General features: G+C 49.6%; 1 protein-coding gene across 1 annotated transcript in view; it reads left to right on the top strand.

The window, feature by feature from the left end:
• Window positions 1-19,701, top strand: part of prkn (parkin RBR E3 ubiquitin protein ligase) — a 60,977-nt gene extending 41,276 nt beyond the window's left edge. The window contains exons 8-12 of the mRNA XM_036547107.1: window positions 10,207-10,268; window positions 11,642-11,791; window positions 16,182-16,268; window positions 16,896-17,013; window positions 19,387-19,701. Coding sequence (XP_036403000.1) covers window positions 10,207-10,268; window positions 11,642-11,791; window positions 16,182-16,268; window positions 16,896-17,013; window positions 19,387-19,496 — 527 coding nt within the window. The 3' untranslated portion in view covers window positions 19,497-19,701. The remainder of the gene's footprint in view (window positions 1-10,206; window positions 10,269-11,641; window positions 11,792-16,181; window positions 16,269-16,895; window positions 17,014-19,386) is intronic.
• Window positions 19,702-21,054: the final 1,353 nt, after the last annotated feature.

Genomic DNA, 21,054 nt, shown 5'->3' with positions numbered 1-21,054 from the left:
TCAAATCTTTTTTTTTTTTTTGCTGAAAATCTGACAGCACCACAGAGAATCGGCAACCCAAGACCATTTTATTCTAAGAGGGTTTAGCGCAACAATAGGAACCCTGAGAACAGGAGTTAAATATAGCAGCCTTAAGATATTACCAGGAGGGAACTTGCCGTCAGCCTCTGTTTTGCACCACTACAGCAGTCACAAAAATAGGCGCGTGAAACCCCGGCATCCTACGGAGTCCACGAACACCGTGTGGTCATCATGAATAGAAGAACATGCGGGAATCGTGCTTTAATTGTGCTGAGGATAAAATCGGAACAGCGGAGAGATATGTCCATGACAACGGAAACTGAGAGGATGAAGAATGTGCGTATGAGCCGCCTTGAGCGCCAAGTTAAACCTGGCGCTGTCGCCGCAGAGGTGACTGGAGCAATGTCTGGCAGGCTTCCATTATCCATGAAGGAGGCAGGGGAATGTTATCTGGAGCTTCCTGGAGCTCTGGATATTGGCCTGTCCATATGATGGGAACACAGTGACTTTCTGTCCCACACTGAAACCAACACAGGAGGGATGCAAAGTTCAGAAGTAACAGACCTTGAGTACGTACTCCAATCTGTGAGAGACTTCAGTTGTTTTCAAGAAACAGTATATTCTTCCTTTTGCTCTTTCGTCTGCTGCATAGAGGACCATCAATTGTCACCACAGGCAGTTGTGAGAGGCCTTCTAATGCAACGTTAGTGCGCGCGCTGTTTCATCAAAGTCATTATTTTCCGTCGCTTTAAAAACGAGTGCTGTGTAAAAACAGTCCACCGGTCTCAAGGCGAACAGTAGACTCGGCGCTGCTGAGGACGCAGCAGCAACAACCGCGAAATTTACCTCAGCGTTTCACCTAAGGAGGTCGGGTACGTGGATGACACTGTCGAGTTTAAGTGACGTAAAGCGCAGGACAGTGCCTGGCTGAGAGTGGAAGACTGCGCAGCGCTCGGTGTTTGAAAGAGAAGCAAGCTCCAACACAAAGTCAGAGCTATCCATTACCCAGAGAGCGCACAGCGGCGTGCTCATTGGTTACTATGTCATTTTCATGCAGTGTTATTTAAGTGCAGCCAGTTACATTGAAAATCTACACTCAGTAACACATGACTCATTTATTTACGCCAGACCATCACCTGATCTTCACTCTCCACCGGATTAAAACCACACCAAGCCGAACGTTATTTTTTAATGCTAATACAATGTCCTTTTAGCCATCATTTTATTGACAAATATCAGCAGGAGAAATGTTTCGTCAGTGTTACTCTCTGTAATGGCACATGCCAAAGCATCCGGAAAACCTCCTGATACACATATTTAGGTATCCCTAAACAATGATATCTGCTTTTCCCACTGGTTCTGCATTGTATTAAATTCTTAAGCTTTCAGCCAATGTCTTCAGGGGAGGACGGGTGGATCTTGCAGATAAGGGGATAGGGCTAACTCATAGAGAAATAGTTTGGGGTGTTCAGCACTTCCTGTTTGTAAACGCATACCTGCATGCACTGCATTCTGAGTTTTTTATATTTATTTTTCTTATTAAGGAATAAAATCTGTTTTTGAAATGAACCTGCTCTGAAAGTAATGCTCGGTAAAGAGCTTTGCCATCAGGAGCAGAGATAAGGTGCACTTTGCTGTAGTGCTTTTAAGTCCCTGAGCCTTTGAAGTGAGGCAATTGGTTTTCACTTCTTGTATCGCCATGGAAACCATTGGATTCCGTCCATGAAGGGTTCCGTAATGTGAGTGCGTGAATAGAGAGGTGTCAGTTTCTCTCATCGTCTCCAGCATGTCAGCTTCTTCTGATCTCTCCCAGGAAAAACTCTGAAAACTCTCTTTCAGCTGTGGGAGCGTGCCATTCTTTCTGTGTCAGGTGTGGGAGTGGGAGGGTGTCACTTTCTCTGTCAGGTGTGGGAGTGGAAGTGTTTCACTCTCTGAAATGTAAGAGTGAGAATGTGTTACTTTCTCTCAGGTGAGGGAGTGGGAAGGTGTCACTTTCTCTGTCAGATGTCAGAGTGGAAGTGGTTCACTCTCTCAAGTGTGGGAGTGTCAGTGTGTCCCTGTCTCATGTGTGAGAGTAGAAGGATGTAACTACCTTTCAGGTGTAATAGTGGGAGTGTGTCAGTCTCTAACATTTCTGGGTTGGAGTATATCAGTCTCTAAAGCATCTGGGTTGGAGTGTGTCAGTCTATAACGTGTCAGGGTGGGAGTGTGTAAGTCTCTAACGTGTCTGGGTTGGAGTGTGTCTCTTTCAAGTGTGGAAGTAGGTCACTCTCTCAGGTGTGGGAGTGGGAAATTGTCACTATTTAAGGAGTGTGTGTGTGTGCCTGCACAAGTGTGACAGTTTCTCCTTGAGTTGCAGAACTAATCCAACTCTTTAACAGCATGCTTTTTCCAGCGTGGCATTATCACTGGAGACATTCAGCTTTGCATGTGTCCTGGCTGTTGAAGGCTTTTTGTTTTGATTATGCGGTGTTGTTTTCCTGTTTCCAGTTTATCTTATTGTGCATTCAAGACTTCAAAGAGAACAGACGTTGCCATTTTCAGGGAAATAGAATATACGATCTCATGTAGATAGCTGGGTCTTTTTTTTGGTATTTGCTTTTTTTGCTCGCAGGGGTAGGAGAGTGTGTAATTTGTCATGTGTGCCGATTATAAATGTATAAACCACGCTTCTCTGAGCTTTAGCAGACAGGCGATGTGGTACCTTTGATTTTAAAGGGAAAGGTGAAACTCGATAATGGAACTCATTTGTCAAAACCCTGACCTTGTCCAAAATTGCTTCTGTCTTTAATAAGAATGTAAAAAAACTATAATATAACGGATACAGACCTCCAATTCCTTACCCACTTCCTCTTGTATTTGGGTCCGAATCGTGAATGAGATTTGGCATGAAATGTCTTGCAGTATTCCATGAGAAATAAGGATATTTCATACACCAAACTCTCCTAAAACTGTCCCGATTCGCTTGAGAATCCACAGAGCATGTCAGATGATGTAAACAGATGGTTGTTTTTGTGAAAAGTTACCGACACAGGCTTCCCAGACCGCATTTCAGTAGAGCTTTGTCATCAGGACAATCCGTCCCACAATGCATCTCACGGGAACGGCCTCCATGTTGTAACTGCTTGCTCCTCATTTGGCAAGCTGCTGCAGCAGTGCCGAATCTCATCAGCCGTCTAGATGTAGATTAGATATTCAGCGAGCCTCCGTCCGCAGCTTTGGTCACTTAAAAATGCTCCCCGGCAGTATAGTTATTAACTGGGCGATTAGATTTACATGGCCTTCAGCCGGCTCGACCTCGTTAATAACCACCAGATTCCTCAAGTATTCATGAATCACCGGTACTGACAGGGAAGCGCAGTGCCTTTCCCCAACAATCAGACCTCACTCGGCCCCAGGGCCTCGTCTCTTCCCCGGGTTATCTCTGTTAAACATCAGTAGGGTGGAGTTTTGTGCTGTGACTGGTGGGTCTGTGAAGTCTCTGTCCCAGTGGAACCTGCAGAGCATGGCACCTTATCTCATGGGAGATTTTTTTGAAGCGTCATTCTCGAAAGTTAATCCTCGCACTGAGGTGCCTGTGGTTTAGCAGTACAGGTGACGTCTACATCCAACAGTTTTGCGTTCTTCAGCTCTGTAGATGAGGGCTAAACCACCTTTTGAGCACGGAAGAGAATCAGATATCAGGTGGTGGCATGCGGTTTCCTTCGAGTGTTCATGGGATTCCTCAAATAGGTTGATAATCCACAGCTTAGAACGACCTCAGGGAAATTGTTACAGAGCGCAGTCTAAAATTGATTAAATGAAAACAAGGGAAAAGACTGACTTTCATTTCAAATCTGTCATCATCTTTTGAAGATACGATTGCTGAACTGTTAGTATTCGTAGCAGGAGCTTGCATGCAATTTGGATTCTGCACAAAATTCAGCATTCTTTCAGTGCATTTCTTTTGATTGTGCTTTCAAATGCTAACCCAGAACGTAAATGACTAATCTGCAATCACAGCTTGATATGTTAACCAATAAAAACAAAGCTTTAAAAAGCCAGACAAACTCCACTGACTCGTATATGGACTCTTCTGTACAAGTGGACCATAGAAAAACGTAACACAGGCATGGGAGACCGTAAGAGAAGACAGATAACCTTCAGCAGTATATGGACTGTCGAATTACCGGAAACCTTCCTGATGTCTCGGTTGGATCTCCTTGAGGTGTGAATCGCAGAAGTCCAGAGAAAACACTTCGGGGACCAGGGCAGACAGTAATACAGATCTGTGAACTTCAGCAGACACTTGTTGTCTTGTTAAACTCACTGAGTGTTCGTATGAGTGATACCGTTGGATGCTTCTATTCAACTAGTAGCGCTGGTTTGTGTCTTCTGTGTTGGATTCCCACTCAGAGCATCCTTCCATTTTACTTTGTGAACCACATTTGGGAGCATTACAGTGGGTGGACACGCGTCATTTCTCTGGGGCACGGTGTATTTTTGTACCCAGCACCTGCAAAGCTCTTTGATGTGTGCGTGCTGTTCTCATCTCTGCTTTTCTATTGGCTGTTAGTGAGGAGGACATACAGTTCATCTCTAAGCCTCCTACCATTGCCAGTCACTTTCAATCTCTACATCTTCTGCCATAGTGGCTTCATGCGATCCTTTTGTGGTGTTAACACAATGCCAGAATGCATCCTACACTGATAATGATGAGAGTAGACTGGCAGAACTCTGCTGATAATGATGGGACCATAGCTGTAACCAGGGTCTGAAAAATAGTGAGGGGGGTGGGGGGATGGTGTTTAGGTTTCGTCAGTGTTTTTGACGAAAACAATTTTTATTGAATAATAAATCATAAGAACATTATCTCTAGAGCATCAAAATACATAGGTCTACAGTATGAAGCATGATAATTAAGCTAAGGTTATTTGTAACCTTAGCTAGCTATAAAAATAAAAGAAAAATGCTTGACATTACAAGCTAATGTTATTATACGCTTATATTCATTCCCAAATTTGGCTTTGAAATGTTTTGTAGGCCTACTATTATTGATACCATCGCCTACATAAGCTGTTTTTTAATCAGTGGCGTTGTGTGAAACATTAGCTAGCCTACTAATATGAAAGAAATAGCCTAGCCTATGGCCAGAGTACACATGTTTAACGTTTCATACAATTGCCTTTACTCCAGACACTGTACCAGGTTACTGTTTTGAACGTTTCTTACAGATGATGGCATAACGATCATTGCTTTGTCGTATTCATAATTCAGATAACAGTCACATTCTGACCTGTGTCTGACGAGACAAACCTGTGTTTTTTTAGTCCTTAAAATGATTTCTCCAAGTGAAATGGAATGGCTTAGAAAAACAAGAAATATTAAGGAACAGATTATATAAGCGATAGCATTATCAAGAACATTGTTAATCCTGTTTTGACCCCTGCCTCTACTACGCAAAGTGCAAAGGACAATAAACAACATGAGCATGTTATCTCATCCAGTGGTAACAAACTCTCTTGGTAAGTGGTAGACAGCGGTAGACTGGCATTTTCAGTTTCACAGTTCAGTTCAGAAACTAGACCTACAAAAGGGAAGGCGTGGGCATTTGGGAGTTGGTAGGGATGGGGTCAATAAATTATAAATGACAGACTTCCTGATGGAGGGTTGTGCTCTTTTGGTGAATATGCTCTAAGGGTGTGTTTGCTGCTTTAGAATTTAGCAGTTTAGCAGCAATTTAGCCCAGGTGTGATTTTTTGCATTTAGATTTGGGTGTACAAATCCTAGCCAAAGGTGGATTTGCGGCCAGCGTTCCTGGCGTAGCTTCCCTATATAAAGTGTGTCTGCCTAAAACCCAGGAGACAAACAGGAGGGTAGATCAGCAAGAGATGAAAAGAGAATAGTGAGAGTGACTGGCTGTCTGTCAGTCAGTTATTGAATGCTTCAGACAATGTGTGTTGCAGCTGAATGTGATACACTCAAATGCAGTACACTTGTTCTGGCTCGATCTATGATGATAACGTGAGCCCTCAATCCCTTTTGTGCTGAAGGAAAAAAGGCGCGTTGATGCAATGGTGGCTAGCATTCCAGGTAGGGAGTATATAGAAACACAACCAAATGAGGGTTTACTGTACTTAGCCGACTAGCTAATAAGCTAACTAGCTAACCTGGCCTTTAGTAACAAACTGCAGCTGCTGGCCAGCCTGTGAGCAGGGCCGGCATTGTCCATGGGCTTGCAGCAGCTCTTGGTCTGTTGGGGTGCCCAAAGCGGTCAACAAACAGTGACCAGTGTGGCTCACACACAGGAGCGGCCATCTGCACCCCCATGCCACCCCACAGGCAGACTAAAGAGGTGACGGAAACAAGATCTTGCTACCGCCGTCCCTGTTTACGCCACGCCCGGTGCGGATTATCGAGCTGTTTTTTTCCCCTCCCGAGGTGACGTTCCCGTGGCGGGGGTCGTTTCGGATGCGGAGGGCGAGTCCCGAAGTTAATGTCCCGCGGAACACGCAGGAGCGAGACGGAGACGACGAGAGACGTCGGCGGGGTGCCACTCGAAGCCCGCCGTCCTCTCTCTTTAACTCATTACACAAAACATTTCACAAACGTCAAAACCGCTGAGCGCCCTGGCAGGAGGCCCCATAAATCAGCCCTCCGCTCGTGCCAGCCATGCACGGAATTTTAATTAATAGCCTAAAATTCTGCCAAATGACGCTTTAACGATCATTCAGAGCTGTTCATTATCTTTTCTGTGTGTGTGTGTGCGCGCGCATGCGCTTTTGTGTCTGTGTGCGTGTGTGTTTGTACAGTACATTAGCAGAACAATGTGGTGGGGGAATTAATGCTTCCCTTTGCCATATTGCCCAAAGACACAACCCCAACGGCTTGATGCTTGATAGTGAGCTTGCCCATGATGCAGAGCACAGAATTACGCACGGCTCGTTTGTAGGCCAGGATTGCATTCTGTACTTTGCAAATAAGTAATGATGACTGTAATGACCGAGGTACTTCACACCTGGGTCAGGTTGGCCCCTGCCGCTCATTCGTGATTGTCGGTGGAGGAGAAGCTCAACGCGAGCAGGCTTCCACTGCTGTGCGTATTCAGTGCGGCAGCGTTAAGACAATTTTACACATTGTTACAGCATGACCAATAAACACCACTGAGCACAGCGGTTAAACAGTATTCTTTTAAGAAGCGCTGAGTGATTTGATTTGATGCTGGCTGAGTTTGCTCGATTCACGCTGGCTGCTCAGCCAGGCGTGCCGCGCCGGCGTCAATCACCAATCAGCCGAACGTGCCCGAGCAGCGGCCTGCCGCGGAGTCCTGCGACAGCACACGCCCGCGCCAGATGAACGTGGCAGACACGGCCGTGACCCACAGTGACCTGTAAGTGCTTGACTGTCACCTTCGGCGTGCCCCCAGGGGCCCCAGGGTTCATCCGCCCTTGGTGGCCGTCACTTGCCTGTCTGACAGCAGTTCTGTGTGTCTGTCTGTGGCCGTGTCTCTGTTCATCTCTGTCATTGGTGCCTGAGCATGTCCATCCAACTTTGTCTATCTGTTACATGTTTGTCTTCCTCTGATTGATTCTCCTCTGTCTCTGTCCATCGCTCCGTCCACCTGCCCGTCTGGGTGTCTTGGCAGGTTCATTCCCGGCAGGTTTCTGTTCACTGCCACCGCGTCGCCATGGCAACGTCAAGTCACGCACCCCCCCCCCCCCCCCCCCAATATCTTTAATTACATTTTGACAAAAGTGAGACGTTTCCCTCTAAAATGTCCCCGCTCGTCTGTCTGATTAGCATTCGTCAGGAGCATTTGCATAATAGGAGTGAAGCGACTGGGGCCCGGGAGAGATTATTGCATTAGCATGCAGGGCCCGGAAGCTGCAGCGTGCCGGATTCTCTCCCCGCACTGAGGCCGTCAGAGCTAGGAAGGGGCTCAAGGCTGCAGTCGCCCACCTCGTCTGAATTGCCTGTGCTGACTACCCCGATGTAAGTCATGACACTGAACTAGCCTGTGGCATGGCTAGGCTGGGCAGAACCCGAGAGTCCTGGCCTGGGCGAGAGCTGCCTGTATTGGGCCCTGCAGTGGATGGCAGTGGTGTGAGCCAGACTGGATTGTGTGCTGGACTGGACTGAACACCAGGACTGGGGCGGATTCCTTGTTGGTGGCCTCGTCACTGTTCCTTTCCATTCACTCTTAACCCTGCTGTCATGTTCATTCACATCAGTATGCTCTTCACAGTGACAGTTCCAATCCCCCTTCATACAAGGATATGATTCATTTTCTATTCTTGAGATAGAACTGACAATTTACTCCAGGCAAACAAATCCCTTTTAGTAGCACTTCAGAAAAAGAGAGGCGCGGTGTGCTCCCTCTAGCGTGTGTGTCTGCGTCTTGAATGTGTGGTCTAGTTCTGTAATGAACATTAGGGTAGGTGCAATGCACTCTGGGAAGTACTGTCTACTGACACGCAGAGTTAACTCAAAATAACAAGAAATGACAGCTAAGAAACATCATTATTTGGTGGAGTCCTGTTTTATGCTGGTGACCGACCTCCTCCTCATGCTTGTGCTGGATAAAAAAAAGCCGCAGAAGTCCTGTGTACAGTCACTCAGAGGAGGGAAAACTAACTCTCCCCACGGTCCCACTCGGCAGATTGAACTTCTTTCGCACAGTGCATCAGCCCCATTCCCGGCGTCTCCTCAAATAAGCACCCTGTCCCGCTTCCCTCCCGAAAAAAGCTTTTAGCTATCATCACGCTCCTGTCAGGACTCCGCCGTGGGGGTAGGGGGGGTGGGGGGAACCGTACCTACAAACATCTGGTGGAGTTTCGCTGACACCACATCTGAGGGGGGTAATGCATCACCGAGAAGCTCCCGAAGCAGGGGCCGGCGGAATCATCCGGGGAAATCAGGTGGACACGCTGTCCGTCTCCCTCAGAGGGCCAGGAGAGCGGCGTGGCCCGGCGGGGGAGGGGTGGGAGAGGGGGCGTTATCGGCGAGGCGCAGAAAGAGTCCGGCAGGCCGGTGCCCGTGGAGCCGGGAAGAAGGCGCTTCTTCTGCTTCGGTGAGGTCTGCCGCTTCCCCGTCTCGTAATGATAGGCCGTGTTATTTTGAAAGTGCTTTTCGTCCATTCTAAAGGGTGTCAACATGCTTAACAGCATACTGTGGGCACATGAGGCGCTGGGGGTTGAGGTTAAGGTCTTCCGGAGTGATGGGCAGCAGCCACTTTGAGCCAGAACACTCACCACACATCATTTGAGTGAAAGAGGCAAGGATTTGTTACGCCAGTTGGACTAAGGGCCAGACTGGGAGAAGTTTGAGAAGTTTGGCCAGACCACCTGGCTGTTTTTGAGTGACCATGTTAGATTGTCTCATTCTAAATCTTTATCTTTCTGTCTGTCACAATCTGTCTATTCCACATTTTGGGTGGTAGGGTGCTCCAGCGCCCCCTTTCTGTGCCAGAGTGTAAGAGCGTCCACCGTGTCTCCTGAAAGAGAAGCATAGGTGGTCTGTGGATGAAAGCACGCACACCATCAGATGCAGATGAGAGAAGTCATTAGTTGCCGCTGCGATAATTGGTGTGTCATTCTGAGGAGCGCCCTTTGGTTCAAAGCAGCCAATTTACCTGCGGAGGTACCACCTCGTTAAACAGAGCTCGTTAAAAGAGAAGGGGGAGTTGACCTGACAAGAAGGTTACACTAACGTACATACATTTATTTGTTGTCTTTTTTCTCTGTGTAATTATTGTATTGAACTACTTTTTAAAGGTAAAACTCAAGAAGTGCGAAAGTCATTCAGGTTCCAAGGATTTGAAATGTCAAAAGCCAAAATTACTACTCATAATTTCTCTGTAAGAAAATTTCTAAGAATTAATCAAGAACCTCAAGCTAATATTGTTGGGCATCAAGTGGTTTATGCACACCATTCACCTTGCAGCCAACATAGTATGAATATGTGTGAATGTGTGTGTGTCTGTGTGTCTGTGTGTGGGTGAGTGTGCGCGCGCGAATGTAAGGCTGTTTATTTGTGGCCCTGGATTTCTCTGTTTTCCCAGGTGTGCTTTTTCCCCCATTGAGTGTATTTGTCTGTTTTACCTCTCTCTCTTGCTCTCTGCTGTTCTCTCCCTCTTTCTCTCTCTCTCTGTAGAGTTAAAGCTGTATCTGATCATGTCTTCTCTCTCCGTCTGTCTTCTGTCTCCAGCCGGCTGTCCCAACTCCCTAATTAAAGAGGTCCATCATTTCCGGGCCCTTGGTGAGGAGCAGGTGGGTCGCGGACTCGGCGCCGAGCTGCCGGGCCATAGGGACTCCTCAGTGATGAGACGCTGCACGATTCTGACCCCCTGACCCTCCACCTCATCTCACTCGGGACTCCTGGGAAACGGGGTTTTGTTCTTCCTGTCAGATTGTCACTTCTGACAGACTCTTAATTGCTACATCTGCCTCTCAACTGGAGCCCCTCCATACAGGCGCACACACACACACACACACACACACACACACATATACAACCCCACATACAACCTCACCTTCAGACAGCACGCACACACACCTTCAACCTTCACACCGTCATCTCCAGAGACACAAACCTTCAGCACACAAGCACACACACACACACACCCTCATTGTCTGTCTGCCTCACTCACATGGTTATCCGTCCTCTACCTTCAGTCGATCCACTTGTATGTCAGACAAGTACAGAGAAACATCGTCTAAGGATGAAAACTCCTGGAAGACAAACCCAGGAAGACTGGGGGAGGGAGTTTTGGAGTGGGGGCTCTTCCCCTCTTTTGGCGTCTTACTCTCCTAACTCTGGCCAGTCACCCTGAGGCCTCGAGACTAGCAATTACAAAAATTTAATTATAAACCTGTCCTGATGCTAAAAGCAAAAACAAATCTCTCAGAATATGTTGCCTGTAACCATCCCTCTTGACAGGTGTTTTGAGTGGGCAAGCTGTCAGAATGACAGTGCCCAAACTGAGCAGGAAACACACCAGAAAGTGGTCCCACACACCTCCCCACGATCATCACCGAACGACAGGGGCGTATTCACACAAACGCAGTAAACCAGGAGAGAGGAGACAAGGCTGATGCACAACCTGTGAAATGTTGTAACGCTGTAGCGATGATTATGAAACGTTACAAAAAAGCTTCTGTGGTCTCAGGGGTCGGTCAGAATCACATAACCACAGCTGTCTGGGTCTGCCTCTCCTATCTGTGTGAGCCAGTGGCCCAAACTTCCTGTCTGTAAACTCCAGCGCCATTCTTCATGCAGCAGTGTTATTATTATTAATTAGTGCAATTAGGGATCATTAGGGAGGGAATGTCTGCGTAAATATTTTTCAGTACTTTATTGCAGCAGTTTTAAGTTATCTCTTCTGTCTTGTTTTTTTGCCAGCCAAGACTCTAATGCAACATCTTGAGAGCTGTCTTTTACGGAGAACGTTGTCTAGAGATTACAGCAAACAGTTTGGTGTCTGTAATTGTGCAGTGAGGTGTTGGTGAGGGTGTTGGTAATTGCGCAGTGAGGTGTAGGTGAGAGTGTTGGAGGTGCTAGGTTCAGCCAAGCGCTGAACACTGAACCCCGGTCTGTGTGTGTGTGTGTGTGTGTGTGTGTGTGTGTGTGTCTCTCTCTTCAGTACGAGCGGTACCAGCGCTACGCGGCAGAGGAGTGCGTGCTGCAGATGGGCGGGGTCCTGTGCCCCGCCCCAGGCTGCGGGGCGGGGCTTCTCCCTGACAACGGCCAGCGGAGGATACAGTGTCAGAACGGTGGTGGACTGGGCTGCGGGGTGAGAGTGCTACCTACCTGGACTCACCTGCATGGGGGTAACACCAAACAGAGGCACTTGTACACACACCTGTACAGATCTCTGTGGATAACGTCACCACAGGCACTCATATACATACACCTTTATACTTTATTATAGGGTAACAACACCGTATATGTACATACTCACCTGTTGTATACACTTCTGTAGGATAATACCACCCCAGACACACTTGCACACATGCCGCTCTCTTATGAACACATTCACAAGCAAACACACCTGCAGACTTTCACCGGTAACACCATTTGGCACACACACACACACACACACACACACACACACACACATAGCCAAGCGCACACAGACTTTCACAGGGTTATGCTACCTGGCAGATGGGCGCGCACGAATATGCACACACGCTCACACACCCCTTCATCGGTATGGATCACAACCTTAGTCTTAGAGCAGCACACATGGAGTGAGGAACGCAGTTATGCTCAGGTCTACAAATGGCTGCCCTTGTTATCAATATTCCAGCTGGGCAGGTGAGTGTAAAGGAGACAGGTATGGAAGAAGAGTACGAGTGAGGGTGATGAGGGTGGCAGGCGGTGTCGACTTCTGTTTCTGCACCTAGTCCTCTCTGTTGCGAGGCAGTGAAACTGCTGTGGAACTTTCTGGAAACTCTGAGCGTCCTCCCGTTTCAGTGCAGGGAGCACAGCACAGCTTCTGACCTGTGACCACTCCCCTCCCACAAGATTGCTGCTGCTACTGGCAACGCCTTTTGCCCCACCCCGGTCCTCCGTCATTTCGTTTGGACTGAACGCAATCACAGTGCAATTAAGATGTAATTATGACACAATTTGCATGATGTTCCCTAATTACCCAGTCGATTAAAGATTAGGGTGTAGTTCACCATCCATTAGCGCTGACTGATTGCATGTTTGCAAACATTGTCATCCCAGAGAAGCAGGATAACCTCGCAGAGAGCACATTTCTCATCTCCTGTTGCCATTGACGGGAGGTGCCAGCTCATATCGTGGAAGAGGATGTTACGGTTTGGGTTTCGGTGTTAGTATAGCCGTTCCTACTCCAGACCTCCAGTCATCTGTTCCCCTCTTCCTCTCCCCTTTTATTGTCTTTGCTCTTTTTCCCTTCACTTCTTGGCCCCTCTCTGCTCTGTCTTGGTTGTCCCCTCCCCTCCCCTCTCCTCTCCTCTCCTCTCCTCTCCTCTCCTCTCCTCTCCTCTCCTCTCCTTTCTTCTCCACCCCCTTCTACCTTCCACCTCTCCACTCATATGTAATCTCCTCCAGAGATCCCCGCTGCTTCAATGGGTGGTTACTGTCGCTGTATAAAATGAGACCTTATGTTTCCCATGCGGCAGACCTGCTTAATTCATGGCTGTGACGTTACTTTACACATGGTGTGTTTGTCTGCGCGCGTGTGGGTGAGGGCGTCGTCCTCTCCCTGCTCGCTGTCAGTCAGAAATAATTGCATCACGGCGGTCAAAAATTATTTATGCGGGACGGCGGGAAGCAGATGTCCGATCGGTAAACTGCGCAGCGAGAAACCGAGGGGGGGGGGGGTTTGGCTGCCTCCGAGGGCTACTGTACCTTTCTGCCTCCCACTCTCTCACCATCCCCGCGCAGCACTCTGGCTCTCCGCAGTGTGCAGTGTGCAGTGTGCAGTGCTTTCTCTGAGGCCCCTCTCTTTATTGCTCTTCTCTGTAGTGCTGGGTCTGGCTAGAGTTTGCAGGGGGTTTGAGGGAGAGGCTGCGGCATTCCTTCGTCGGTGCGATTCGAGAGCGTCCAGGCAGGCGGGGGTGAAATTCGGCTCCCTCCCAGGGTCTGGGGAGGCGCAGATAAAGAGTTTATTGGTGTCCCACCGGTGGAATTAGAGGGTCTCGTATCGCCAGCGTCCTGATGAGTTTTCGGTGGCTTTAAATCTGGTCTGGGGCTCCACGCTCTTCCACTCGGTTCTGTTACAGACTCCACTCTCGCAGAAATCAATACCCCCGTCTCCCCGATCCATCCGTGTTTTTTTTTTTATATGAGATAGGTTTAGGTGCTCCTGCTGCAGAGATAGCCAGAATAACGGCAGAGATCAACGTCAGCGCTGTCAGCTGAAATGAGGGACATCTGGCCGCGGGAACGGCTGGCTTTAACCGTGTGAAGGAGCCGCTGTTATCTCTGTCCGTCAGAGCGGGGGACTTGTGTTGCGAGGTCAGAGCCTGGGATCTGAACTCAGACTGTCCGCCTGGGAGGGATAGCGAGAACTGCGGGAGGAGTGTGTGTGTGTGTGTGTGTGTCTGAATCAGCTTTTAGTGGAAGCCATGAAGAGAACTTCTCAGTAGAGCGGTATAAGGTACTCTCTGAAATAAAATGAAAAAACATGAAAAAACATTCAGCAATGTTGTTCTAACCACAAAGAATCAAATGGAGAAAGTACATGCATTACTCTAGTAGTGAGCAAGCATGACATGAAGAAGCACAGTGTACACATTGGTTTTGCTCTGTATTGAGATTTTTACTGTCTGTTTAAGGTGCGAATACAGTGCAGGAGAGTTATACCTTCCCATAGCCTTCTTGCTACAAAGGCTGCGGTCCAGCAAGTTTAGTACCTGTTCTTTGTTTCAGCCTTTTAAAGAACGAGGAAGAGGGCCCACCTCACTGCCAGTCGATTTAATTCGGGCTCAGGTGCAATTAGACCCTGTCACCTTCTGACCCTGTGCCCCAGAGGTCAGATTTCCCTCTGTAGTTCACATTAGATGATATTTTATATATCATATTACAGCGCCTTGTTTTCTCCCTGAGTGCAGTTATTTGGAGTCCTGCGGGTACTTTAGCCCGCAGAAGGTGACACTGTGCGTGGCAGTGGGGGGGTGGTGGGGGGGGGGGGCGGAGCGGCGTTTCGTTTCCGGCTGCTCACTGGAGAGAAACGAGGGGAAATGGGTTTATCAGCCAGCGCGACCCCGCCGCGCCCCCGAGCCCAACCCGCTCATGCGTCTTCCACAGTCCGGCGGGCCGCCCCCATTCCGGAGTCGGGCGCCGCTTCGGTCCGCCGGGCCGCCGCCGTTGGAGCCTGACCGATCCCCCCGGGCAACAGCTCATCGCTCACCCGAGCGCCACGCCGAGCTCCAGCGCTCTCCGCGGCCGTAGGATAATGTAAATATGATAATGTAAATATGATAATGCCCGCTGCTCGTGTTGACCACCTCTCAGGAGGGTGTCGTGGAGCGGGGCGGGGCGCTCTTCCGAGGGCTCGCTGTGCGCCTTCACTCAAATTGCCTCCTCTCCCCTCTAATAAGCCATCGCAGTAACAAGGCGCTGCCGCCGTCGCCGCGGCTCGGGGGAGCGGTGCTCACACTTTTGTTTTGGCAGCGGAAGAGATGTGACCGCGGCAGGATGATGCGGCGGTACGCGCTGAGCACGCAGGGGGTCTGCCGGGGTGGGAGGGGGGAGGGTGGAGACGGCGTGTCAGAAAGCCGCTCCTCACGCCTCTTTTGTTTCATCACAGCAGACGCGAGCCGGGAGTTCGACAAAACAAGGACGTCTCTGTAACAGAGCCTTTCTAGAGACGGCGCCGTCGTTCTCGCATAAAAGATTTAAAAAAAAAAAAAACAAAAAGAGAACACCCCGCTCTCAAACTGCGGCCTTTTGATGAAGTGAGACATCACTGTTGCTCTTCAAAGATGCCACTGAGCTAAAAATACAAATGAGCTCCTAATCCCTACAGAGGCGGACTTCGGCGAGGAGCGGCTGCCTCGCTCTGAAGGTTCTGTACCGGAAAGCGTAGGGGGAGGGAGCCCCCTAGTGGAACTAAGGGGGAAAGGTCAGGGGCCGACCATACTGGAGAGTGGCTCTCGGAGCTCATAGCGGTGTGTCTGGAGACATGCGTCGGCCTAGTTGTTTTTTGTTTTCAATTTCACATTGTATCAGAAAGTCCCCTCAGTTCTGTCAAATGTTTTTTTTTTAATCCCCTGAATCAAAATGAATGAGAAAAGCACCCCATACTCCCATGTTATCTAAAATATGTGTTCGCTAGTTATTGCTAAAATTCACGGCTTCCTCATTATTTCATACTTTGCATTTTATACATTGCCGAGCATAATTTATCAATTGAATTAAAATGCAACAGTTGACACATTTCTGGTGTATCATGGACCTTTTGATATATTGAGTGATATGTTCTCTTATGTCTACATATGACTTTTTCTACACTCTTTTGTCTTTTTTTCCATACTGTTGCCTTTTTGGCTAGTGACCCATAAATGACTTGTACCTTCAAAATATGACCCCATTCAAATCTACTATCTGAAATGACATCACACTGTTGGTCCGATGGGCGCTGTGTGCGTCCTGTACACGGATGTAAGATGAAGATGCTGATGAAGAATTTGTTTTCCTGTCTGCAGTTTGTGTTCTGCCGGGACTGTAAGGAGGAGTTCCACGAGGGGCCGTGTCAAATGAGGTCACCTCCAGGGACGGGTGCAGCGCTCCAGGTAGGCCGCTGCTTCAGATACTCTGTACCCTACTGCTGATCCAGGATCATCTCATTCAACCCTTGTCCTAACATGCCAATACATGCAACAAGATCAAACTGAGTCAGGGTCAGTGGGTGGGGTAGAATCTGCATTAAAAAAAATCACTGCTGAAGTATCCCTCTGTAGGGAATTTAGAAACAATACAATATAATATAAACTCCTTGAAGTACAGAAAGCAGATGTGCATGCTAATATCAATATAAGATCATTGCTGGCTGCTCCCCCTCCTCTCCTCCAACATATCAGTATGACACGCTGATGATAGCTTTACATTAAGGGATTCGATGTTTGTAGGAAATAGGTGCCGTGGTGTTAAATGTTGTCATCGTTAAGATGCATTTCCCAAGTGACCCACTAGGTGGTGCCACTAATCAGTTAAAGCTTGCGTTCCTTGTCAGTCATCTCTGTACTGGCGAGAGTACTGCTCCAATGCCTCATGTGAGAGCACAGATAAATGATGTGCTTGAGGTGTAAACTCATGAACACTTTCAGGGGACGTTTGTGTCAGGGAGTCATTGTGTGTTGACGCCTCCCCGGGTCTTTTCGGGCCTGTCTCGTCTGCGTTCCCCCCCCCCCCCCCCCCAGGGCTACGTCGTGGATGAGGAGGCGGCGCGACGTGCTCGCTGGGAGCAGGCCTCCCGGGAGACCATAGACGAGACGACCCGGCCGTGCCCGCAGTGCCGCGTTCCTGTGGAGAAGAACGGTGCGACTCTCCTCCCCGCATACCATCCTGCGCTCTCCTGCACTCTCCCGGACTTTCCTCTCTGCCTCTCCTATGCTCTCCATATTCCCCCTGTCTCCTGTATCCCCCTTCCCCATTTCCTACATACTCCCTTCTTCCCCCGTCTCCTACACTCTCTCTCTTCTCTACTCTTCCACTGTACCTCTCTACTCACCTTGTCTCCTACACTGTCCCTACTCCCCCTCTCTCCTACACTGTCCCCACTGTCCCCACCCTCCCTCTCTCCTACACTGTCCCCACCCTCCCTCTCTCCTACACTCTCCCTACTCCCCCTCTCTCCTACACTGTCCCCACTCTCCCTCTCTCCTACACTGTCCCCACTCTCCCTCTGGCCTACACTTTCCCTACTCCCCCTCTCTCCTACACTGTCCCCACCCTCCCTCTCTCCTACACTGTCCCCACCCTCCCTCTCTCCTACACTCTCCCTACTCCCCCTCTCTCCTACACTGTCCCCACTCTCCCTCTCTCCTACACTGTCCCCACTGTCCCCACCCTCCCTCTCTCCTACACTGTCCCCACTCTCCCTCTGGCCTACACTTTCCCTACTCCCCCTCTCTCCTACACTGTCCCCACCCTCCCTCTCTCCTACACTGTCCCCACTCTCCCTCTCTCCTACACTTTCCCTACTCCCCCTCTCTCCTACACTGTCCCCACCCTCCCTCTCTCCTACACTGTCCCCACTCTCCCTCTCTCCTACACTGTCCCCACTCTCCCTCTCTCCTACACTGTCCCCACTGTCCCCACCCTCCCTCTCTCCTACACTGTCCCCACCCTCCCTCTCTCCTACACTGTCCCCACTGTCCCCACCCTCCCTCTCTCCTACACTGTCCCCACCCTCCCTCTCTCCTACACTGTCCCCACTCTCCCTCTCTCCTACACTGTCCCCACCCTCCCTCTCTCCTACACTCTCCCTACTCCCCCTCTCTCCTACACTGTCCCCACTCTCCCTCTCTCCTACACTGTCCCCACTGTCCCCACCCTCCCTCTCTCCTACACTGTCCCCACCCTCCCTCTCTCCTACACTGTCCCCACTCTCCCTCTCTCCTACACTTTCCCTACTCCCCCTCTCTCCTACACTGTCCCCACTCTCCCTCTCTCCTACACTGTCCCCACCCTCCCTCTCTCCTACACTCTCCCTACTCCCCCTCTCTCCTACACTGTCCCCACTCTCCCTCTCTCCTACACTGTCCCCACTGTCCCCACCCTCCCTCTCTCCTACACTGTCCCCACTCTCCCTCTCTCCTACACTGTCCCCACTGTCCCCACCCTCCCTCTCTCCTACACTGTCCCCACTCTCCCTCTCTCCTACACTGTCCCCACCCTCCCTCTCTCCTACACTGTCCCCACCCTCCCTCTCTCCTACACTGTCCCCACCCTCCCTCTCTCCTACACTGTCCCCACTCTCCCTCTCTCCTACACTGTCCCCACTCTCCCTCTCTCCTACACTGTCCCCACCCTCCCTCTCTCCTACACTGTCCCCACCCTCCCTCTCTCCTACACTGTCCCCACCCTCCCTCTCTCCTACACTGTCCCCACCCTCCCTCTCTCCTACACTGTCCCCACTCTCCCTCTCTCCTACACTGTCCCCACCCTCCCTCTCTCCTACACTCTCCCTACTCCCCCTCTCTCCTACACTGTCCCCACTCTCCTTCTCTCCTACACTGTCCCCACTGTCCCCACCCTCCCTCTCTCCTACACTGTCCCCACCCTCCCTCTCTCCTACACTGTCCCCACTCTCCCTCTCTCCTACACTGTCCCCACTCTCCCTCTCTCCTACACTGTCCCCACTGTCCCCACCCTCCCTCTCTCCTACACTGTCCCCACCCTCCCTCTCTCCTACACTGTCCCCACTGTCCCCACCCTCCCTCTCTCCTACACTGTCCCCACCCTCCCTCTCTCCTACACTGTCCCCACTCTCCCTCTCTCCTACACTGTCCCCACTCTCCCTCTGGCCTACACTTTCCCTACTCCCCCTCTCTCCTACACTGTCCCCACTCTCCCTCTGGCCTACACTTTCCCTACTCCCCCTCTCTCCTACAGAAGCCCTACACCCTGTTTCCTATACTCTCTACTCTACTGCTGCACTCTCCCAGCCTTCATATTCTCTCTCTCCTCTATGCTTCTCCGTCGTCTTCATCCCCCTCATCCCCCGTTCTCCGGCCTGCTCTCTCCCCCAGCCCTCATGGCTGTACCCATCCCCCCCTGTCCTCTCACTCCCTTGTCCCCGCACGTCCCCCGCTCATGCCGGATCGCAGCGCCATGCCCACACACCTGGGCTCAGAGTCCGTTGCCGTGGTGACAGCGCTCTAACGGTCGCTCTGCGCGTTTCCGCAGGCGGCTGCATGCACATGGTGTGCCCACGAGCCCAGTGCCGCTACGAGTGGTGCTGGCTGTGCCGCGTCGAGTGGAACCGCGAGTGCATGGGAAACCACTGGTTCGGCTGAACCGGGCCCGTCCCGCGCCAGGACGCCGCCCGGCCCGAAGACCCGACCTGCCCAGGGGGACACCAGAGCATGCTGGGACTCAGGGAACCGGAACAAGGAGATTTTTACAGCAAACTCCTGTCTCCTTGTAACGGGAGACACCTTGGACAGTGACGTTTCAATGTAACGCAAACAACTGCGTCTTCACAGAACTCATAAATTTTACTCAGCCATCTCTTGCAATCATGACGGTTTAATGACCGCTACAGCAGTACAATCATGTTTGGATGCGCATATATATGTGTAAATTATCATCATATATCATGTGTTTCGTTGTTTTTAGGGTTGGGCCTGTTTTTTATCTTGTATGTGTGTTGCACAATATATAGATTGTGGCTTGTGGCTGAACGCGCTTCAATCCCATAGACTTCAGTGGCGGTTACAGTGATGAATCCTGTCAGGAGCCTCACAGGTTGCATAATATAAAGTAGCTGGACTCATACCAGCACGCATGCATCTGTGCGCACGCAGCACAGTTGGAGTCCATTTCAAACACGCCGCTTCAAACGCGGTTGGCTTGGAACCGATGCAAACAGAATGCTGACACGGTGTTTCATTTGGATCTGGCTCCTTGTTGAAAAGACGTCGCGAATGTTGATTTGATTTCATTTCCTGCCAGCGCGTTCTCCTTTTCCCTCGGCTGTCTGCGGCACTGAACCGAGTGAGCTGTTAACGAGAGAGGATGAGAACCTCGTGGTTATCCTCAACCCGGTTTTTGATCGTTTTCTGCCCGTTATCGAGCTCGCCAAGTTTACTAAGCGTCACCTCGAAGCAGCTGCCCATTATTTCTTACCAAGCTGTGTCTTGCCTTGTCACGGCGCACGTTATGAAAATGGGTTCGAAAATATCAGACCCTCTGCATTTTACATCTGCTTGAGATCAAAACAGCGTTCCAAAGTGGAATTTTGTTTTTTCATTGTGTGTTTAGCTGAGCAGTCCATCAACCTTTGTAACCCCTTCATTCACAATTACTATTCCTTCTATTACTGTTCATTTACTATTCAATTTATTCATTTCGCAGGTACTTTTGTCCAGAGAGACTATCAAAAAGAGCATCCAGTTTGGCCAGCAGGTGTATAGACACTGAATCATTAGTGCCATCCACGAAAAATAGTGCCATTGAAGGAAACATTTCCACAAAGGGAATACGTGCGGTCAGAAGGAGCATAACCTTAAACTGCTAGTGCCAATTTCACATTGAGGAGAAGAATCTAAGCAAACACAAAATCATCTTAATAAATAATTTACCTGGAGAACTGGCATATAGTTGATATGTTGAACAAAACAAGCCATAAAATACATTTGTAAGGGTTTAAAGAATACAAAGATGGGGAAAATGTATTATTCCAAAGCTTTTAAGGTTGTGAAAATTATTTATTACCCGTACACAGCTGTAGCCCTAGGTAAGATTGGTACAGGCTAGGAGTCTTTATTGTAGCACTGTAAATTCTTTGAATGTGTTGCTTGGTAGCCTGTTCCTGTTTTAATGTTGATTTTTATACTCACTCTGATGGCCACT

Source organism: Megalops cyprinoides, chromosome 15, assembly GCF_013368585.1.
Source record: "Megalops cyprinoides isolate fMegCyp1 chromosome 15, fMegCyp1.pri, whole genome shotgun sequence".
Classification (NCBI taxonomy): Eukaryota; Metazoa; Chordata; class Actinopteri; order Elopiformes; family Megalopidae; genus Megalops; species Megalops cyprinoides.
This window is presented reverse-complemented; position numbering and strand designations above follow the sequence as displayed.